We start from the raw sequence: 21,363 nt of genomic DNA, 5'->3' as shown, positions 1-21,363 counted from the left end.
TCTTAAATTAATCATCTGTGTATCACCACAAGGCTGTGGCCTACCTGTAAGTTTCCAGAACGTCTTTCTTCTTCGGCAGCTACATAGTGTCTCTTTGACTCTGCCTATTCTCTCTCCATATACATACATACATACATACATACATACATACACATATCTTCCAAACTGGCTATATTCTGCGCTGTGATACTGTCATAGGCTAAAGCAGCTTTAGTCATTAGCCAATAAAAGCAACACATATACAGAAGGACATCCCACATCAGACTTTATAATGTGCAACTGAGTTGAAAAGGTACAATCAGCCAGTACTTGTAATCTCAGCACTCAGAAGGCTGAGGCAAGAGGATAGCAGGATAGCAGGCCAATCTGAGCTACATATTAAAACCCATATCTCAGAAAAAAATAAAAAGCAGTACAACCAATCTTACTGGAAGTCCAAATAGAGATCTACTTCAGGAATAGCATACTAATTATCCAAATGGAATTTATTTTTTAAAAATAAATGTCTCCCATTCATGCCTTTTAAACAGCATCAGTGACAATTTCACTTTTAGTCACTGTTTGGTTGGCCATTGTACTCCTTCATGATTAGTGAACATGTCCATATGTAACTAACAATTTTTAGGTGAGCAAATGCTGCTACTTTGTCTAGTATTTTATTACATATCATATTATGTATAGCTAGATATAGATGATGTTGCTATAGATACAGATATAAAAATTAAACAGCCTGCTGATAGCAAACATTATTGCCCTGTTCTGAGTTTATGGGAAGCTCCTATAGCATATCACAACTAAAAATTGTAAATGTTTGACTTACTTAAGGATATTTTATTAGATGGTTATAAATGGTCTTCTGAAAAGTCATTGGTATCAAGAATGAGATCTTCTAGTCCACTACTGAACAACTTGGGCATGTGATTGTGTAAGTTGGTGTTTCTGATCCAAGCTATCTCGGACACATTTCAGCTTTTATTTGCCTGTTATTTTCACTGAAGATAGTTTATATATTCATAATCTTACTCACAATCTTATTCTCAATCCACAGGCATTTTCTCTCAGAATCGTTAAATCCATTACCCTCATGTTTTTCTGCCCCTCTACCTCCTGGGTACCTTTTAAAATAAACGTTTATGATACCATACAAATTTCTATCAACCTATATTGTTCATCAGAAGGATTATTGCTTTAAACATTTCATTTTCTCACTTGATAATACACTTTTGTATTGAAAACAATAAACGTCTTCCATCCCCCACTTCGCCCCCACCCATGCCAGCTTCCCGAGCCCCCTTTTCACCCCTCCTTGTCTTCCTTCCTCTTCTCAATTGGAAAGACATTCTGAAACCAGGGGAAACTAACAACAAAATTCTAAGGAAAAGGTAAATGGTAGTTAGGTCAGATAATTTTTTGGTTAAAAAAATAATAGTAATTATACATACGTACATACTTTCTGAGAGTTGATGCTTACTTAGCATTATATGTCTGTCACAATCTGCTGTCTGTCCTTGGAGGCCCTTTCTGAGTTCAATATTGTCCTGCAGAATCAGGATGTTATCTGATTCCACCACAAAGCAAAGGTCTCAGAGAAAATTCCAAATCATATGAATTCCAAAATTCCAAAATTATGTGAAGAAACTGTCAGTGAATCCCAGCATCCCAGCAAACATCCTGGGCTTCTATCACAAGGTGTAGTTTTCATGGCTACTGGGGAAACAGCTTGGGTCTCATCCTGCCCAACATGCTTTGTAGGGGAGGCAGAAGTACTTCACTTTGTGGGGTTGTGTCTTTTACTCTTGGCTTTTTCCTCTGCCTACCCAATATGTCTGCCCATCTTTCTCTGGTTCTGAAATATCAGTCACCGGAGAAAGAAGTCACATTTCAGTCCATAGTTAATCTCTTTAATAATTAATGAACCTCTTAGCTAACTAATTAAGAGTATTAATTAATGTGCCTACTGAGTAAATGAAGGAGAATGCCACTGCATTAGCTTTGTGGGGTAAGGAAGCAAAGAAAGGGACTGGATTGAGATCCGTGGGCGTTATACTTGGCCTAATCTTTGCGTGCAGTGAATTACCTCAAGTGTGGGTCTCAATACAGCAGTTTACTTATAGAATGAAAAGGGAGAAGGGGAGTACAAAGAACAAATAATAGCATTACAGAGAGATAGAAAAATAAACCTTTTCATGGTGCTGTGAACTGAGAACAGAACCTCATAGATTCTAAGCACACTTTTAGCACCAAGCTGTACTCCCGGGCTTATATGGATAAAATTTTTCAGTGTACACATGCACTACATAATCAAAGACACTCAGAAGCCTCAGCTAAGAGGCTTTCTAGAAGTATGCTAGCAAGTATAGTTATTCTGATTATCACCAATAGAAAATACTAAAAGTCTTGGGATGCATCTAGAGAAGTTGTAACTGGGTTGTGGAACTGACTTAGTAGGGGTGCTTGCTGTGCAATCATGAGGACCTGAAGTTTATCCACAACACTCAGGCAAAAGAGTCTGGCATGGCTACACACAGGCCTGTAATCTTAACTGCTGGCAGAGGAAACAGGAGAGCTGCCCCTAGCCTAGGCCGTGCTTTAGTGAGAGATCCTGTGTTGAAGAAATAAGGTAGAGGGTGATGGAGCAGTTTGCCAATATCCTCTGGCCTTTGTGTATCTACACACACACACACACACACACACACACATACATAAACCACACATACACACAATACACACATGCATATAAACCACACATACACATTCAATACACAAACAAGAAATAAAAATAAATGCCATAAACTATTTTGAATGTGAATAGGGAAAATTTAACAAATAAGTGAGGGCTCTGATGGTTCACATTCCTTCATCCTTGCCAAAATTCCTTTTGGTCCTGGTGGCATTTGTCTTCTCAGTTGCTGGGCACCCTACTGCATCTGATGTCGCCATGACTGTGGCTGTTGACCTCCTACTGTGTATTATCCCTTGGCACAGAAAGAACCTACCAATAATGTGTAGATTCTGGCCCTCCTGCATACTCGCCAAACTAACCTCCATGACCCCCAGCTCACCCCACTCACACCATCCTCCCTTGCATTCAGGAACATGCGACAGTAATGTCCCTTGGAGATGCCCTGGAGTATCCTCAACAGCTCTTCACGTGGCACCTTGAAACTTGTGTCCCCTTCCCATATCACAGAAGATATCAAGGTACAAGCTCTGGTTCTCATGCTGCCCACCAATGTGCAGAAGCCCGGGTCCGGTATTAAAGTGAGAACACCTGGGCTACATCCTGTGGGGTGGTCCTCTGCTTTTAGATTTTTTTCTTCCATGTATCTTTCTCTGAGACTTCAGCCAGCACAATAAAAGCCATGATCAAAGCCTTCTTCCTATCTACCATAGCCAGAGAGAGACAGCTGGTTTCCTACATGGGGACCACATTCCTCCTTCCTGAAGTGCCACTCTCTTTGCTGTCTTCTTTAGGGCCCTCAAGTATGAGATACTATGGTAGGACACAACTTAAGGGAGAGAAAGAACAGGACAGACAGGTTTTGTAATTGTTCCTCAATGTCAACAAGAAATTGGTTTTAAAACGACCTTCTGCCCACCTACTAACATCAAAATTCACAAGTACCTAAGTCCCCTACATAGGATGTATGATACCAACACATCATCATCTCCAACAGCATGGCATGGTATAGATGTCACAGAAGTACTGTGCATTGTTTAGGGAATGGGGACAGGCTTTTTTGGTTGTTTTTGTTGCTGCTGCTGCTGCTGCTGCTACAAGCTAGGATATACTTAGTACAGATTTGATTTTCTCTTGCAAATATCTTTGACCTACAGGGTGAATCCATATGTACAGAATCCAAAGACATGGAGGAAGAAATGAGAGAGGCTATCTGATTCTGGAACACTTAATAGTGACAATTTTTAGCCTGCTCACCCAAGGCGCCTTGTCTACACCCTCTACCAAGAGCTGCAGATGGGAAAAAACATTGGGTGAACAGGGAGGTCATCAATGAACCAGTTTTGTTGGACTCTGAGAACAGACAGAAAGCCTATGGATTATTTGGGGAGCCTAAAGAGTAAAGCACCACACTGTTACAATTAAAGGCTCCAAAACCTAATCATAACACAGCATTTCAAAACATCTCGGCTATCCTCCTGTCTCTTACTATTGACACTGATATCTTTTGCATCATTTTAGTCAGGAGTAGAAATGGAGATCTGACTTATGGGAAGTTGTGGGGAATGGCAAAGCCTCAAAGGTTAGAGTTCACATCTGCTCAGCACTCTCCGTTCCCTGAAGATATGCGCTCCACCAGTGGGGTTCCCTGAAGACATGCGCTCCATCAGTGGGGTCCCCTGAAGACATGCGCTCCACCAGTGGGGTCCCCTGAAGATATGCGCTCCACCAGTGGGGTTCCCTGAAGACATGTGCTTCACCAGCGGGGTCCCCAAAGATATGCCCTCCATCCATGGGTCATGCTTCCCCTTTGAAATTCCTATTCACATCCATCCCATCCTAGATATGAGACATAATCTCTCCTTATTTTTGTGGCCTCAAAACCTTTAAGAGAAACACACCAAGGCTTCTCTCCATGAACTTTTATGTCCACCTCTACATAAACAGAGACACGATGGGAAAGAAGCCCCACCACACGATGGGAACACAGCATCTAACAGTGAAAAATCCAAAACTGAGACAGGCAAAGCTGCCACAGCGAAATTCAAAGGAAAACGAAAGCTAGAAGGCAACTATGAAAGGCTTTATTGTCCAAGACCCCCAGAGCACGGTAGCCACCAGCAAAAACCACAAGGGAAATTTCTCGTGTTTGGAAGTCTGGGTGGTTCAAGGAAACAAGGGATGTTTAAGAGGCTTCAAGGTAGAGAAGAGGAGTCAGCTGAGATGAGGAATTGGAGGAAAGGATGTATCCACACTTAGAATCGGGTTCCATGGTCAGCATGCAGCAAAGCAAAAATGGGATCAATGATGTGTTTGTCTACAGAAAGGAAGCAGGCCTCTAATTCCTTAAAATTTCTTTAAAACATAATTAAACCAGGTGTGGAGAGGTGAGCTGGAGCTCGCCAACCAAGCATGGTCATAGATGTTCAACACCCAGCATCCACATGAAGGTGGAAGGAGAGACTTGACACCACATAGTTGTGTTCTGGCCTCTGCACGTGGCTCACCGTATGCACAGGCCCACAGACACACATACACAATAATAATACATTATTTGAAGTGGTTGTTGTGACTCATGCCTGTAATGGCAGCATTTAAAGACGAGTGTGGACTTGAGTCTAGCCCAGAGTACCTACGTCTAATAAGAATAAATTCAATAATTAAAGGGCTGGAGAGATGGCTCAGTGGGTAAAGCGATCATTGTACAAGCATGGGGACCTGAGTTCATATTCCTAGCACTCAGGTAAAAGCCAACCACAGGAGCACATTCTGTAACCCCAGCTCCGGGAGTCAAAGACAGGCAGTTCCCAGGAGCTCGTGGAAACCACAGACTTCAGGTTCAGTGAGAGATCCTGTCCCAGTCAATCAACCAGCAAGGTAGAGAGCACCAGAGACCTCCGGTCTCCACACACACACATGAATAGGCAAACATACAAAAATGCATGTACGCAGACAGACACACAGACACATAACATAACAATAGCGATAAAATAACCTCAACTGTCTCTAAAGGTCGTGTTACAATTACTATTTTCCCTTAGAAAGAAAACCAGTGCTTGGGGTGAAGCTCAGAGCCTTATGAATGTCTGGCAAGCACACTACCACTGAGCCCCATCCCCAGAGCCCCATCCCCAGAGCCCAGTGAATGCCTCTCAAAATGCAACTGGCGTTGGAGAAAGGCCTTGTGTTGGATAATCACTAGCAGTGTCCTCCTAGGTGTTGGGATGGCTAGTAGTTGAAGAAGACCCTCTAGAAATGGAACACGAAATTAAGAGGTAAAGGAAGGCAGTGGGGCAAGCCAGAGAAAGATGAGAAGGCACACTACCGCCTTTGTGAGCCTACTGAGGATTCTGTTCAGCGCATTTCTATTATGCTCACAAAGATGTTTATTATGTTCTCTGGAAAAGCAACCATACTTCTTCCTGACCCTAACTGCAATCCCAAGATACTGGCTATGATCTGGATTTTCTGACATTCTGCAAAAACTTGAGAGACTATTACAGGCCGATCTCACTCATGAACATCGATGCAAAAATTTTCAATAAAATACTGGCAAACAGAATCCAAGAACACATTAGAAAAATTATCCACTATGATCAAGTAGGCTTCATCCCAGAGATGCAGGGCTGGTTCAACATATGAAAATCTATCAATGTAATCCATCATATAAATAAACTGAAGGATAAAAAACATATGATCATCTCATTAGATGTTGAAAAAGCATTTGACAAAATTCAACACCCTCTTATGATAAAGGTCTTGGAAAGATTAGGGATACAAGGGTCATTCCTAAATATAATAAAGGCTATTTACAGCAAGCCGACAGCTAACATCAAATTAAACGGAGAGAAACTCAAGGCCATCCCACTAAATTCAGGAACACGACAAGGCTGTCCACTCTCTCCTTATCTCTTCAATATAGTGCTTGAAGTTCTAGCAATAGCAATAAGACAACACAAGGGGATCAAGGGGATTCGAATTGGAAAGGAAGAAGTTAAACTTTCGTTATTTGCAGATGATATGATAGTGTACATAAGCGACCCGAAAAACTCCACCAAAGAACTCCTACAGCTGATAAATTCCTTTAGTATCGTGGCCGGATACAAGATCAACTCCAAAAAATCAGTTGTCCTCCTATATACAAAGGATAAGGAAGCAGAGAAAGGAATCAGAGAAGCGTCACCTTTCATGATAGCCACAAATAGCATAAAATATCTTGGGGTAACTCTAACCAAGGAAGTGAAAGATCTATTTGACAAGAACTTTAAGTCTTTGAAGAAAGAAATTGAAGAAGATACCAGAAAATGGAAAGATCTCCCTTGCTCTTGGAATGGGAGAATCAACATAGTAAAAATGGCAATTCTACCAAAGGCAATCTATAGAATTAATGCAATCCCCTTAAAGATCCCATCAAAATTTTTCATAGACCTTGAGAGAACAATAATCAACTTTATATGGAAGAACAAGAAACCCAGGATAGCCGACTCCTTGTACTTCCCGACTCCTTGTACGTATCAGGAAATGGGTTCATGTTTTCTGAACAGAGGTGAACTTCCCACATTACCTGTCTGATGGCATGCCACCCTTTCTTTCAAGAAATCGTAGTTGAGCAAAATCTTACAGAGAATCTGACGCTGGGATCCCACAGTCCTTTGTGCATGTCTCTGTTAGTTCTTGTCCCACCCACCTGGCAGTATTTTTTCATGCTGCTTCCAAAGTTTGCGGCTTGCTACATGGGAGAGAAGGCATCCACAACTGATCATCATGCTCAAAAGGAGCTGTGTGCTTATGAAAGACAGTTGTTGTTGCTATGAGATTCCTGCTCAATCTTCAAGGCCCCATTTGCACCCAATGAGGAAAGGGTTAAAGCATTTAAAAAGTTTTTAAAAATTAATCTGTGCAGGTTTATGGCAGTGTTCTGGAGAGGACCGGCTATAAGAAGGGAAGAGAGGAGAATTTATAAAGAAAAGAGATAGGGAATCAATAATCCCTGAAATGTGAGTTCCGGTGTTCTGTCCACAAGTTGACAGCTTCTTACGGTGAGATGGCTTCCACCATGGTTTATCTGCTCATTGGCGGGAGCTTGTGCTTCCCTCCAGTCTCTTTGTGTGGGACGTGGAAGCACTGCTCAGTCCATTTAGTGACAGGAATAGGACTCAAAGTAGAATTTGTTCTTGGTTAATGCCGTGAAAATTGGTTGGGAGCTAACGTATGATTTGTGTAAAATGCCAGTCCTGGTACGCTAGACCATTAATCTCAAAACTGGGCACTAGCCAAGGAAAGATGCTGTTTTGTATTGGTAAGGACATCCCTGCTTTACGTTCAATAGGATGCAGGTTCAGCCTATGCTCATCACCAATACTTTTTTTCTTTCCAAGTTAGGGGTCATCAGATAATCATAGAGAACTAGCTCAACATATGAGAAAACAGACATCACTCCACCAATCAAACGCTTGCAGGAAGATGTAGTTAATCCTTTCCTCACTGTGAGGAGAGAGCTTGTGAGGACAGAGGACCTTCACAGATGTGGAGTGACTGAGTTTTATTGACCATATAAACTCAGAGAGAGGGATTGGTGTGGATTGGATGGAACAGAGAGCATCATGCTCATGGTTGGGTGAGAATGGGGCCTTGAAGGCTGAGTAACACTGTCTTTCATAAGCACACAGCTTCCTTTGGACATGGTGACATGTTTGGTTAGTTGTGGATGCCTTCAGCTCACCTGATGAGCCAGGACCCATTAGTTCCCTACCAAATGCATAGCTTTGGAAATACAAACTGAAAAGGAGCCTGTGGCTTTGTGGAAGGCAGAGTTCATTCTCCCTACCCCAGATATTTGCAGCTGCCTCCTGACAGATAAACCAGGCAGACTGTCTTGCTTTACCAAAGCACAAAGAACCCAGGCAGCTGACCCAATGCCACAACTAATAAACAGCTCAAGATGTTTCTTCCCTCATCTCTCTTCCCTCTTTCTTCCTTCCTCCCTCCTAGGCACAGTTTTTATATCACTGACCAATAATCCTCCAAGAAGTTGCTCAACACCTTCCTCCACTCTGTCAGTCAAGGTAATGGCTTTGAAAGTTTGTCCTGCATTTTGCATTGAGATCGGGTGTCCCCGTAGAAAACCCTGCCACTCAAAACCCCAGTCCTAGCCCGAGTGCTACAGCATATTGAAGGCAAGTTGGCATCTCAAATGGTTGACTGGGAGCCAATTGTGGTGCTCTAATCTTTGTTCGGGCTGTCAATGTGACATATGAAGGAATACGGAAAGAGTGACAGGATGCGAACAACACGAGACGCTGGTGTGAGATCCGCAGACAGGGTGTTAGCCCCACGTGAAAGGCAGTTGGGTCAAGTTAACACCTTGTGTTTCCCCCACATTTGCAGTATGGAACAGCTATTTACAAAATGTTTTTAAATATTTAGGACCAAATAAATCAATATTGTTGGGAAACATTTACCCTGACCAGAAGTCATTTGCTTGCCCTAGTCCCATGGGAATAACAAAACTGGAACTATCGGGATGATCCGAGAGGGGGAGCAATACAGATGTTCAGCACTTTCGCCCCGAGGACCCAGGCAGGCCTGCTGCCAGGCTGCACGCTGGACTGTGGCCGGCATGAGCAATACAATGGCGACATTTTCAGAAGAGTGGCTAACGTAGGCCTCCTGCTTGTTACCTGGCTCTGCAGTTCGCTCTGTTGCTTCAGGCGAAGGTTTTCAGGTGTGTCCGCCACCGTGGTGAAGGACTGCTTTGGGTAGTGTCTGTGAAGAAACATTTTTAAAGGACATGGTGAAACAAATGCCATAAAGCAATGCCTTAAAACCAATGATTTCACACTTCCCTGCTGCCACACTAGAAGAGGGACTGGTACCCTTGGCTAAGGTCATGGCTGTCGTTAGTCTAGACCCCATTTTTTTTCTCAAGACCCTTTGTCACTGGTATTTTTCTCTATCTCTCCTGAAACTTAAACCTCAGGCCCTGTTCTGTTAGACCTAGATCCTCCTACCAAGCACCAGATCATGCTTGAAACTCCCCGACTTTTATTGTAGCTGCCTTCAACCCATCCATTATTCTAGCGTGTGGACCATCTTCCGGCCTTCAGCCAAATTTCCTTCAAAAGTGCCTTCACCTCACTGTCTTCGTTCCTCCCCCCTCCAGATCTCATCCCAACTCTACAACAGACTTAAAGCTTCTTTGTAGAAACTTATCTCTCCCAAGTCTCACCAACTTCCCATGGAAGCATCTAGTAGGTATCTTTTAGTACTCTTGCTTGGCCATCCCTCTACTTTGAAATGTGGCTCCTTCTCAGTTTCCGTGTCCCCCACCCAGTCCTGGCCTGGCTGCTCCTTCCTCCAGTTCCTTCTTCGCTCTGGTCCTCTGAGGTCTTCTTTCATATACCCCACCCCAGGCACCTCACATGCGTCCTCTGCTCATTCCACACCACTACCTATGAGATCTCAACCTGTTCCTGCAGCTTTTAGGGCTTGCTATTTATTGGTTTCATTTCAACACAGTTTTAAGATTCAGTGGCATTTCCCTTTGAACATCCCACATCCACCACACACTCAGTCACACTGTGACTCGGCCACTCATCATCCCTCCCAGCCCTATAGCAAATGCCTCCTGTTTCCTCCTTTTTGTTCGGACTGAAATAAATAAGTTGGGTATCTCGGGGTAACTTTAACATCTTATATATTAACCAACTGCCATCTCTATCTGATACACACACACACACACACACACGCAATACAATAATTGCTGCTCTTGCCCTTCCTATCTGAATTGTTGAAATAAATGATCCAAATGCAAATTTGGTTACTTTGTCAAGTAAAACCTTTCACCAGTGCAATAATGTCTTGCTGATCTTAGCATCAAGTCCAGGCTCCTGTCCTCCAAGGCCCCTGTGTCCAGCCCTCTCCAGAGCTCTCTCTCATTCCATGCTCTGGCTAAGGGGATCACTCCATGCTCAGAGTTCACCCCTCTTGTTCTCACCTCCCTTGGCCATGCCATTCCTCTTGCCTGGAACATCTGTCTGCTTTCAGTCCACTTTCCTTGATAACCGTGATTATCTTTCGGGTCTGGCCTGATGTCATGCTCTCTGGGAAGCATCCCTGTCCTCCCAAGCTGGGTAAGAAGAGGCTCTGGGTGGACTTTCCTCCCCTTGCTACAGTGCCTCGCATCCTCATTCATGTTTTCTGACTAGCCTCCCCTAACTTCTCTGATGAACACTCTATGGCAGCAGGAACTGGCTGTCCTGTCCCTTGTCAGAGTACATTCCTGGCATGATCTCCATTCCTACTGGTGCCTGGCTCATAGTGTGAGCTCAGTCAATATTTGCCTGGGATGGGGGACAAGAGTGCAGGAATACAATCAGTAGAGTAACTTCTAATGTTCGCCAGCACCATAGGGTGACTGTGATCGACAACGATTAATTAGCTATTTCCAGATAGTAGAGAGGAAATGATAAATTTGTGTGGTGTGACAGATACACCAATGACCCTGAACTGATTGTTATACATTGTGTGCATGCATGGAAAGGCCATTTTGTACCCATAAATACATGTAACTTATTATGTGTCAATTAAAGATAAACATGACAAATATTCCAGACAGAAGAAATGGAAGAATGGAAAGGAAACAACCAAGTCTAGGAGATCGAGACAGGCTGCAGGAAAGGTCTGGCCTGGCATGTGATATAGATATACATTGTCACACTTGGACAAACATGAAGCTTGCCCTTCGATGTGACCTTCAGGAGGTGGGAAAATGGCATTTCCTCCCTTCATGTACGTAAATAAACACTGGCCCAGGAATGTGGTCCTCTCCACTCATAATGCAAACATTCAGCTGAAACATAAGGGACACGTCTAGTTAATGTGGCCCCATCTACACAAAACCCACTCCTCCAAGAATGTGTTCCTTCCTCCCACCTCTCTGGCCCCTTCTTTACTGATGTTCAACTGGGTCTCTTTCTGTGGTTTCTCCAACTCTTTCCATGCCTCATGGTTTTGAATTCTACTTTCCTTGCGTAAGGTTCTTTTTACATCCCTGTCCCTGCATCCTGGGAGAACACTGATGGAGGAATCCTATGTTACCACAAATAAACTCTCTAGAACCTGTTTAATGTGCACTAGCACTTATGAAATTAATATTAAGTATTTTTGCAGCCTTGTGTAATGAAATACATGACAGGAAGATCTATATTCACCTGTCTAGCATCCTCCAATAATTTAACATCCCACAGAGTCCATGTTTCAGGAAACTGAAGTTAAGCCCATAACTATTGGAATCACTTTAACTATTTCTGTTAGCGTTTTTCAAAAGCTTTTGTAATTGTCTTGCCTTCTCTGATCACATAAAAATCCAATTTACATTTTCCCATGACAGTTTGGAGCTGTGTTAATATCAGATCGTGATAAAATACAATCATTCTTTCAAAGTTTACAAAGACAGTTGGCCTAAAACGGTTCAAGTTCATTGTGTTTTTCCTGGCCTGATATGTCAAGAAATCATTTCTGTTGTGGTCCTTAGTCCCTTAGGTCATCTTTCCTTCTTCTGACTTAGACTAAGATCTCATTATAGGTACCTGGGAGGCACCATGTGATTGCTGGGAATTGAACTCATGACCTCTGGAAGAAGAGCTAGTGCTCTTAGCCTCTGAGCCCCCTGCCTCTACCTCCAACAGCAAATTCTATTGGCCCACGCCACCAGAAAGAAAGTACACAGTTGTGTTGGTGATCGGTAGATTCATTGGCTCTAGTAAGCATCTGCAGTAGATAAGGTGTCATCCACTCCTGTTGACTCTTCTGCAGAGACTCCCTGGGGACCAGGCATTTTTAAGGACAACTCTGGCACTGTGCTCCAAACAACAGACAGGTCAAGAAGAACAGCCAGCTCCACTGGGATATAGATTAAAAGTTGAACTTCAATGGACTTTATACGTAGCAACTGTTGATTATCATTTTTAAGGACTGTAAAAAGAATTTGCCAAGATTTTTCACCAATATGTTCTATGATATTCCATAAAGTTTCACACTTATCTGAAGGGTTAACCTGCAGGCTCTCTGTTTTTTGAACTGTGATAGAATCACTCTCGCATGTGTGTGCAACTGTTAGCCGGCTTAGCCCCGACTGCACCCACATGCAGGTGAACTCATTCGGAATAGGAAGGCATTCTTTATGGGGCAACTTCTCACCTGCCAATCATGTTCAGTTGAAAAGTTGCATGAGCTTTTCAATAACACGCTAATGTTTGTACAAACTGCCTTCCTGCGTGTGCTCAGGTTTCCTATTCATAAGGCAAAAATGATTTCTACTGGGTACCATGCAACCTCGCTGGCCAGTCAAGCTTCTGTTTTTGAAGTATTTCATGAAAATCACCTATTCTTACCATTGGACTTTATAATGAGAAAATGGAACGGATTTGAACTTTAAAAATATATGCATATAAAGAAACATCACTTTTCTATGTCTGAACTTAGCAGCACATATGAAGTCCTATTTAGAAAGAGGTTCAAAAACAACTGAAAATGTGGGTGGTTTTTTTTAGAAGACACAGTTTGCTAACCCGATTACAAAACAGCAGACTTCCTGACAGGTTGTGCAAAGTTACCGTTACATTTACAACTATAAAAAGATGCCAAGATATCACACTTTTTCCAATATCCTTCTCAATCCTGCCATTCAAGGATTTTTTTCATAGTAGGTTAATCTATATATAACTTGCTCTAAAGACTGTGACAAAATGAAATTATCCAAAATCTCAGTGTGGAAAGAAAAGCCTAGTTTATTTATTTACTTACTTATATGTACATACAAGCATATATGTATGTAGAAGGCGTGCATATGTGTGTTTATGCATGTGCAAATGTGTGCCTATGGGGGAGGAAGTCAGACAACCTGGGGTGTCCACTTTGTTCTTTGACACAGGATCTCTTGTTGTTCTGGTTCTCGTGAGTTTGGCTCGGCTAGCTGGCCAGTAAGTCCCAAGAACCCTGTCCCCATTCATGCAACATTGGGATTACAAGCCCACACAATTACACCTAGCTGCTTTTAAATACAGGCTCTGGGTCATCATCACGGGTCCTTGTACTTACACGGCAAGCACTTGGCTGACTAAGCAGTCCCTCCAGCCTCCTCATTTAGTCTTGTAACCAAACTAATCAATATTGAGGAAAAGAAAGTATTTATGTCAGAAAGGCCTATCACAGGTCATGGGTACTAACACAAATTTAAACCTACAGATTTGACCATTCAAGTCAAAGAGATAGCAAATTTAAGAGTTTATGGTCTTCTAATAAAAATGCTATCAAGAACATGTAGAAGAACCTCATGAGTTGAAACCACAAAGCTCAGAAGAAATAAGTGTAATTACAGCACCAAGTGCATTGTATGAAGTGGTGTTTGCAAAGTCAGAGACACCTCATTAATTTTTCCATACAGACTAGATCAGAAAATACCATCAAGTGCTGGGTTTCTCAAGGTCATAGCCATCTGAATTAACCCAACAATCTTGTCTGAAGCTAGTGTCTCATCTCCCAGTTTCCCACCATCCAGTTCTACTCCAGAAGAAAAGCAAGCCAGACACAAAATAAAGTAAGAGGCTAGGTGAGCTTCCTGAGAACCCAGGAGAGAGAAATGAAGCATTGCAACCTTAAGGAGCAGTGGTGACACACAATGAATTTTCACTCCTTTAGTGTGGTGTCTTTAAATAGTTGTGAAAAGAGCCTCCCAAAATTAATGTCTTTGGCAAATAAAACAAAATTTATTTGTCAAGCTTATAAGAAGAAAGTTTTTGTCCTCTGCAATATTAGTAATGAGAACACGGGGTAAACAGTACAGGGCGTGTGAAATGGATGCTCCGAGAGAAGCAAGAACCAAATTGTTAAAGTAAGAACCATAACAATGAGCAAGGCAAGAGCTTCCAAGTGACACTTTGATCTTGGAGGCAGCCAATGTCTGTCTAATTGGACTTGAGGCCAGCTCCCGAGGAGGAAATTCATGCCTCACACTGTAAATCTAGTCGACTTCCTGTAGTTGGTGAGGTCATGAACCCTAGAGGAGAACCGACTGCTGCCACTTTCCTAAGTCAGTCTGATTTTCAGCTGCATTCTAAGTATTTATTCTCACACCCACAGAAAAGCAGAGCCCCCATGCCTCACTGAATGAATTTGTTTTGGCAGCAGATGGAGACAGTTACAGAAATCTACAATTGGTCAAAATGAAGTGAAGCACCAGCTGCAGGGTGCCTAGCGGTGCCCAGTTGACACACCTATAACATGACCCACGCCTAAGGCTCAGGGAACATTGTGGAAGGGATGTATGAAAGAGAGCAAGGGCCAGAGGACCAAAGGTCATGCAGATCTCTTCAAATGATGCCAAGAGTCATAGTGAGTTTTCAGTCGCATGTCTACTGTCAACAACGTTAGTGTTACTGTCACTCCTTCCTCTTTGCTCTGCCACAGAGCGGCTTCGCACCTCTGTGTATCAGTGCTTTCCTCTATATAAGGGGAATACATAGTCCTGCCCATCTGTGAGCAGGCTGCTTGAATCACATGACAAAGACTTAGAAACTGAAAGGGACTGTGGATGTAAGACAGTAGTAACCCACTTAGATTTATAAACCTAGGATTCTTCTGCTCGTAGTTAAGGTGAAGGCTGTGCTTTAATCCAATGGTCCTCAACCACTGTCCCCAGAGGACAGTTAACAACATGCAGAGTCTGGAGGGGTTTTGGTTGTCCCAGTGAAGAAGTACGCTACCAGCATCTAGTGGGCAGAATTCAAGAATACTGCAAAGCATACTATAAGATGCCAGGCAGCCCCACCTTCCAAAACAGAACTCCTATAAAAATTACCAATATGCCACATTTGACAAGTGGGTTAATAAAACTTTCATAGCTGTGACAAATACCATGAGTTGAAAGGGAGATTTATTTGGCTCACAGGTTCATAACTCTCAGTCCATCATGATAAGGAGGCGTGGCAGAGCCAAGCAATTCACATCATCATGGCCAGGAAGCACAGAGACAATACCTGCACTCACAGACTTCATCTTTCTTTTTTTCCACTCTTTATTCCATCTGGAACTCCAGCCTGCAGGATGGTACTGCTCACATTCAGAGAAAGTCTTCCCCACACTTAATCAGTCCTCTCTGGAAACACCTTAGGACCACACCCGGTGGAGTGCTTTACTAACCTCCTGGGAACTTCTCAGTCCAATCAAGTTGATCAACAACGTGAGCCACCCCACCATGTGTTGCCCCAACTCATCCTTGGAAGCTAAGTACTGCTGGTGGTTCTGCCAAGAGAAGACCTTACAAGCTCCCAACTTGCTTCCCCTGGGAATTTCCCATGTCTTTTCCCTTTGATGACTGTGACTGCTGTATGTTCATAAGACCATAGATTATAGAGCATAACTATGTATGTTTTGTGTATGTTCATAAGACCATAGATTTAAAGAGCATAACTATGTATGTTGAGTCCTGGGAGATCTCCTAAACAATGATGGGATGGTCTTGATGACCCCTGACACAGACCCTTTGTGCCTGGCAAGCTATCCTTCTTGAAAAAGTGTCTTAACGTATTTTCAAATAATATTTACTTTTTTAAAAAATACAACTTTAATTCTTTAGAACATTTTTAAAAGCAGAAGTTATGATCTCGTATTACTAAGCTGACTTCTCATCTCCACCTTTCTGAGTTATGGGAGTGACCCCACCCTAGACCATCTTTCAGGCTCTGAGTGGTTCCACCAAGAGGGTAATTCCACCCAAAGGACAAAATCAAAAACTGCTCCTCGCTGCAGAGAGATGACAGTGGTTTATAGGTAATTTTGAATATTTTCCTCAAACCTGAGAAACTCTGCTTTTTAGAAATAATTCCTATCACTCAAAATAGCCTTTCAAGATAGGAAAGTAGCCTATTTTATTAAATAAACAACCCTGGGGGAGATCACTTAGGAAGTTAATTAGGAAGGTGACATTTCAGAAAGAAAGGAAATAATTAAAGAAAGACAATGCCAAAAAGTAGTTATGCAAGCAAATGTGTCTACATAAGTGAATAGAAAAACAGTGTGTCTACATAGGCACACAGGCACACACGTACACAGACATACACAGTGTGCCCACACAGGCACAGGTACACAGTGTCAAGAACAAGAACAATGTCAACCATACACAATGTGACTACATAGACACACAGGCACACACATACAGTATGTCCACAGGTACACAGAGATACACAGTGTGCCCACACACACAGGCACACACATACAGTATGTCCATAGGTACACAGAGATACACAGTGTGCCCACACACACGGTCACACACATACAGTATGTCCACAGGTACACAGAGATACACAGTGTGCCCACACACACGGGCACACACGTACAGTATGTCCACAGGTACACAGAGATACACAGTGTGCCCACACACACGGGCACACAGTGTCAAGAATAAGGACAATGTCAACCATCTGAGAACTTGCTAAGACAAATCTAAGAGACTAGACAAGTTGAAAGTATGAAAATTAAAGTATTCAGAGGTCTTTCATAAGAAAAATTAGAATATTATTAAGTTTCAGATTTTGCTTAAATACATGTGATAAAACTTTACGGGTAGCCATAAGGAATCGAATTATCCTTCATAAATTCAAACTTCATGGACATGAAAAAAGAAAAATAAAATTTTAAAACATCAATAGTCTTATTCAATACAATAAAAACTGAGAATGGAAGGAAGAAGTTACAACAAATAAACAGGACAGAAATTTAGAAGTTGAGGAAAATAATTCAATAACCATAAAAATGTAATTGGGAAATACTTGCCAGATAAAAGTCTATTACTTCATATTTATCATTCTACCATAAAACAGCTACACTAATATAAAAGAAAATTATTGGTGACAATAAAAGTTATAAGTGTTACACAGTGATAAAGATTGAATTCACCAATGGAAATGCATCCTAACTGTAAATAAGCCTAATATTAGCCTCAAACAAGTTTAAATATCTGTGAACACATACATGACAAAGGAGAAAATGTAAAATTAATAAGGCAAGGGAAATTGGCAAATCCACCAACAAAGAAAGACTCCAACATAAATCCCCCAATTATTACTAGGTCAAGAAAACAAATGCAAAATGGATAAAGATATCCAACAAGGGACGTGCAGAACTCATGATAATCATGATAATCCCAGGCATGAGGCATTCAGGGCCTCAGGGTATAGATCAGTGGTGGACCATTTGCTTAGCATATGAGACGCCCTGAGTTTGATGCCCAGCACCACAAAAAGAAGGGGACTATGTAAGCCTAATATTGTGGCACTTGCCAATCAAAAAGGGTGTCTGACGTATCAGAGCAGGAATGGCTCCACACTGCTTTCCACAGCTCCTGTGGGTAAGGTTTGCACGGCCCCAGTGTGCGCTGCGGGAGGAGTCACGACTCTTCATGATACTGACTTTTCACAGGACTCCGTCCTGTCTGAATGAGCCTTGCCCAGATTTTATTCACAGCCAGGTGTAGCGAGAAGAGCTCATGATGTGAACCTGGACGGGGACTCAGAGGGGAATGAACAGAGATTAAGAAAGAGAGAACAAGGCTGAGACTCAGAGGGACCAATAATCCCACAGGAACCTTGAAAAGGAGACACGCGGAGCCAGAGCCTCCCTAGGAAAGGAAACAAGTGGAATAAAGACAGCAGGAGGGCAGCGGGTGCCTGCAGAGCCATGGAGACTGAACAGAAGCTGTGCCTACTCACCAAGGGATCGGAGGCCCAGGAAGTGTGGAAGATGGAGCAACTTCAGGCAGAAATATGAACCAGTGAATTTACATCTATTCGGTGCTGTGTTCTCCAGAAAACAAAAATGTGAACAGATTTGTTTAAGGAAGGCCTCCTCAGATGCCTAGACAATCTGAACGCCAGCCAGCTCCTGGCTGCGCAGCAGGAACAAGAAGCACCGGGCTGTGCGGCCTTTGCGAAAGCTTCATTGGCTGCCTCCGAGCACTCCTTCTCCACCTATCATTGTCTCCCCCACCACAAGCCCAAAGTTAGAAGTCTGAACCCCGAAAGGCAAGGCCAGGCTTCCTTCACCTGTGTTCCAGGATGGGAGCACATTTGGATGCACTTATGTCTTCACTCCCCAGAAAGCGTAAGCACAGTTGCATCCGGTAGACTTTCTTCATTTGGAAACGATAAAGAATATTATTTGAGAAACTGAGACAATCCATAAGATTTTCCTCCTTAATGGAAAAAGTCTATTCCTGGGCCAAGCTGAGGAGTTGGCGCAGAGAATAAAATGCTTGCCTGTCAGTGTGAGGACATGAGTTTGGAGCCTCAGAACCTGTGTGAGAAGCATAATTTCAATTTTCAGACAGTAGCCAGAGGGGAGACAAAGAAGAGGGAAGCCCCAGAAGTGCTCAGGTCAGTTCTCCTGTTGTCTGCAGAGGTGAACAAGAGGGCTGGTCTCAAACAATGTAGATGAGAACCAACTCCCAAATGTCATTGTCTGACCTCCACATGCATGCCATCACACACTCCACACACAGAGACATACATACATACACACACACACACATACATACATACATACACACACATATACATACATACACACACACATATACATACATACACAGACCGTTCAACTTATACACACATACACACACTACAAACACAGACATATGTACACAGGCACTGCACACACATACATTATACACAGACTACACACTCATGCATACATTATGCACACACACATATATACCTATGAGCACACACAGACACTACACACACACACACACACACAAACACACACACACACACACACACACATCTTTTTTAAAGTTCTGGGGCTGGAGAGATGGTCCAACAATTAAGAGCAGTTACTGCTCTTGCAGAGAGCCTGGCCTGGTCCCCAGTACCCGTATAAGACCTCACAACTTTTTTAAGTTCCAGCTCCAGGGTTTCCCTGCCTTCTTCTCATCTCCCCGGGCACTGCACTTACATGCACAACCCCACACTCAAACACACACATGCACACATAATTAAAAACAAAAATATATTTTCTAAAGTTGCTAGGAAATTTTGTTAATAAGCTGGAAAAATAATCCTATTTGATTTTCTTTTCCAAGTGTATAAGTAAGACTGTATAAATAAAGTTCTCAAATTAAATGTGTGTAAGTGTGCCCCAGTGTGTATGTGGAGTTCAGAAGATTCTTGTGACAAGTACATCAAGCATTCTGCACATTTCCACCAATAATATAATTTGAATAATGATGGAATAATTTCCCCCACTTGATAGGAAGAAGCATTTTAACATAATATATATGGTCAATATGGGCGGGCATCTCTCTATCTAATACAGCCACTGAAGGATACCCAAAGATATATAATTCTAATCATATTTGCCGGGAACTTCAGCTTTAATGGACTTCTTTCCCGTGTCCTTCTACGGCACTGATGGGCCATCTGTCCATGCATCGCCCTCCACATGGTAGAATTAAGTATGAGTCGTCATCTCATACTTAATTCTACCACGTATCTTCCCCACAGCACCTCCAGAAACAACTCACACAGAATGCCGCCGGTTACAAAACATCAATTTTATGACTTTAAAAAAAAAAGAATTAGAGCAAGGAATGGAGAATGCCCTTCAAAAAGGAGGCTTACGAGAGCTGCTGATAGATAGCATGAAAGCGAAAAATGGATTATGATAATGGAGGCCTCATACATGAAATACAAGCCCCGGCTGAAAGGAGTTAGAGAATGCAAACCCTGGCTCTCCGAAGGGCAGTCAATAACCTGTCTAACAATTCACCAAATTCTCGGTCTGGCTCCGAGGGTCAAACAACTTGCCACCTATTGATCTACTTGCACAGCAGGGCTCCATTGTAACTCCCCTGGTGCATTCAGAAGGGAAGGCATTATCAAAAGGATTACACAGTAAACCTGACCCACCACACTAGGAAATGCTTATCAGCTGTTGGAACCTGTCACCTAGATTTTGAATTATGGCAGAAAAGGCAAGCTATTAATATGTGCGACTGTGTGTTGTTACACACACACTCTCTCTCTCTACATGTTGGTTGAGAAAAATATGGGCTTCTAGGGAAGACTCTATTCCCTACGTTGTCGCTAATATTGATCATGGGAGCATACAAACAAGGGAGTATGGGATATCAGTCAGTGGTACTGTTGAGTGCAGCCAAGAAAAGTAAGTGCAGAGCTGGGGCTCAAGAGTCTAAGATACGACTGGAGTCTGATATAATATATATATTAAAACAAAGCTTATAAGAAAAAATAGAAACATAGAAAATATGCTCTCATATGTATCTCTTTGTTGCAAATAATAATAAATACAGTGCTAACAAGAAAAAATAAAAGCAAAAGAGAAGAAATCAAAATTCTAGTTTTAAGAAGACACTTATGTAAAACTAGAAATGTGATTTTACTTTCAGCTACATTATTTCCATTAACATCTTCCAGTCTCAGAGATGAATTTGTGGCTAAAAGTTAAGCAATTCAATTGTGGCGGAAAAAACAATAATAATAACAAGAAGAAGATCCACTGCTGGAGAGATGTTTACTGAGCACATACACACTGCACACACTCAGAGCAGAACCACCCTCAGGCACAGCACTCTGCACAGAGCCCCAAAGGACCCGGTGTTCCTCTGA

At 42.4% G+C, this 21,363-nt stretch overlaps 1 protein-coding gene across 2 annotated transcripts in view; it reads right to left on the bottom strand.

Moving 5' to 3' along the window:
* Nebl (nebulette) overlaps positions 1–21,363 on the bottom strand; it is a 348,833-nt gene that overhangs the window by 192,182 nt on the left and 135,288 nt on the right. For both annotated transcript variants that reach the window (XM_038334490.1, XM_038334491.1), the window contains exon 3: positions 9,361–9,445. In XM_038334490.1, the coding sequence (XP_038190418.1) occupies positions 9,361–9,445 (85 nt within the window). The remainder of the gene's footprint in view (positions 1–9,360; positions 9,446–21,363) is intronic.

The sequence above is a fragment of the Arvicola amphibius genome, chromosome 6 (assembly GCF_903992535.2).
Source record: "Arvicola amphibius chromosome 6, mArvAmp1.2, whole genome shotgun sequence".
NCBI lineage: Eukaryota > Metazoa > Chordata > Mammalia > Rodentia > Cricetidae > Arvicola > Arvicola amphibius.
This window is presented reverse-complemented; position numbering and strand designations above follow the sequence as displayed.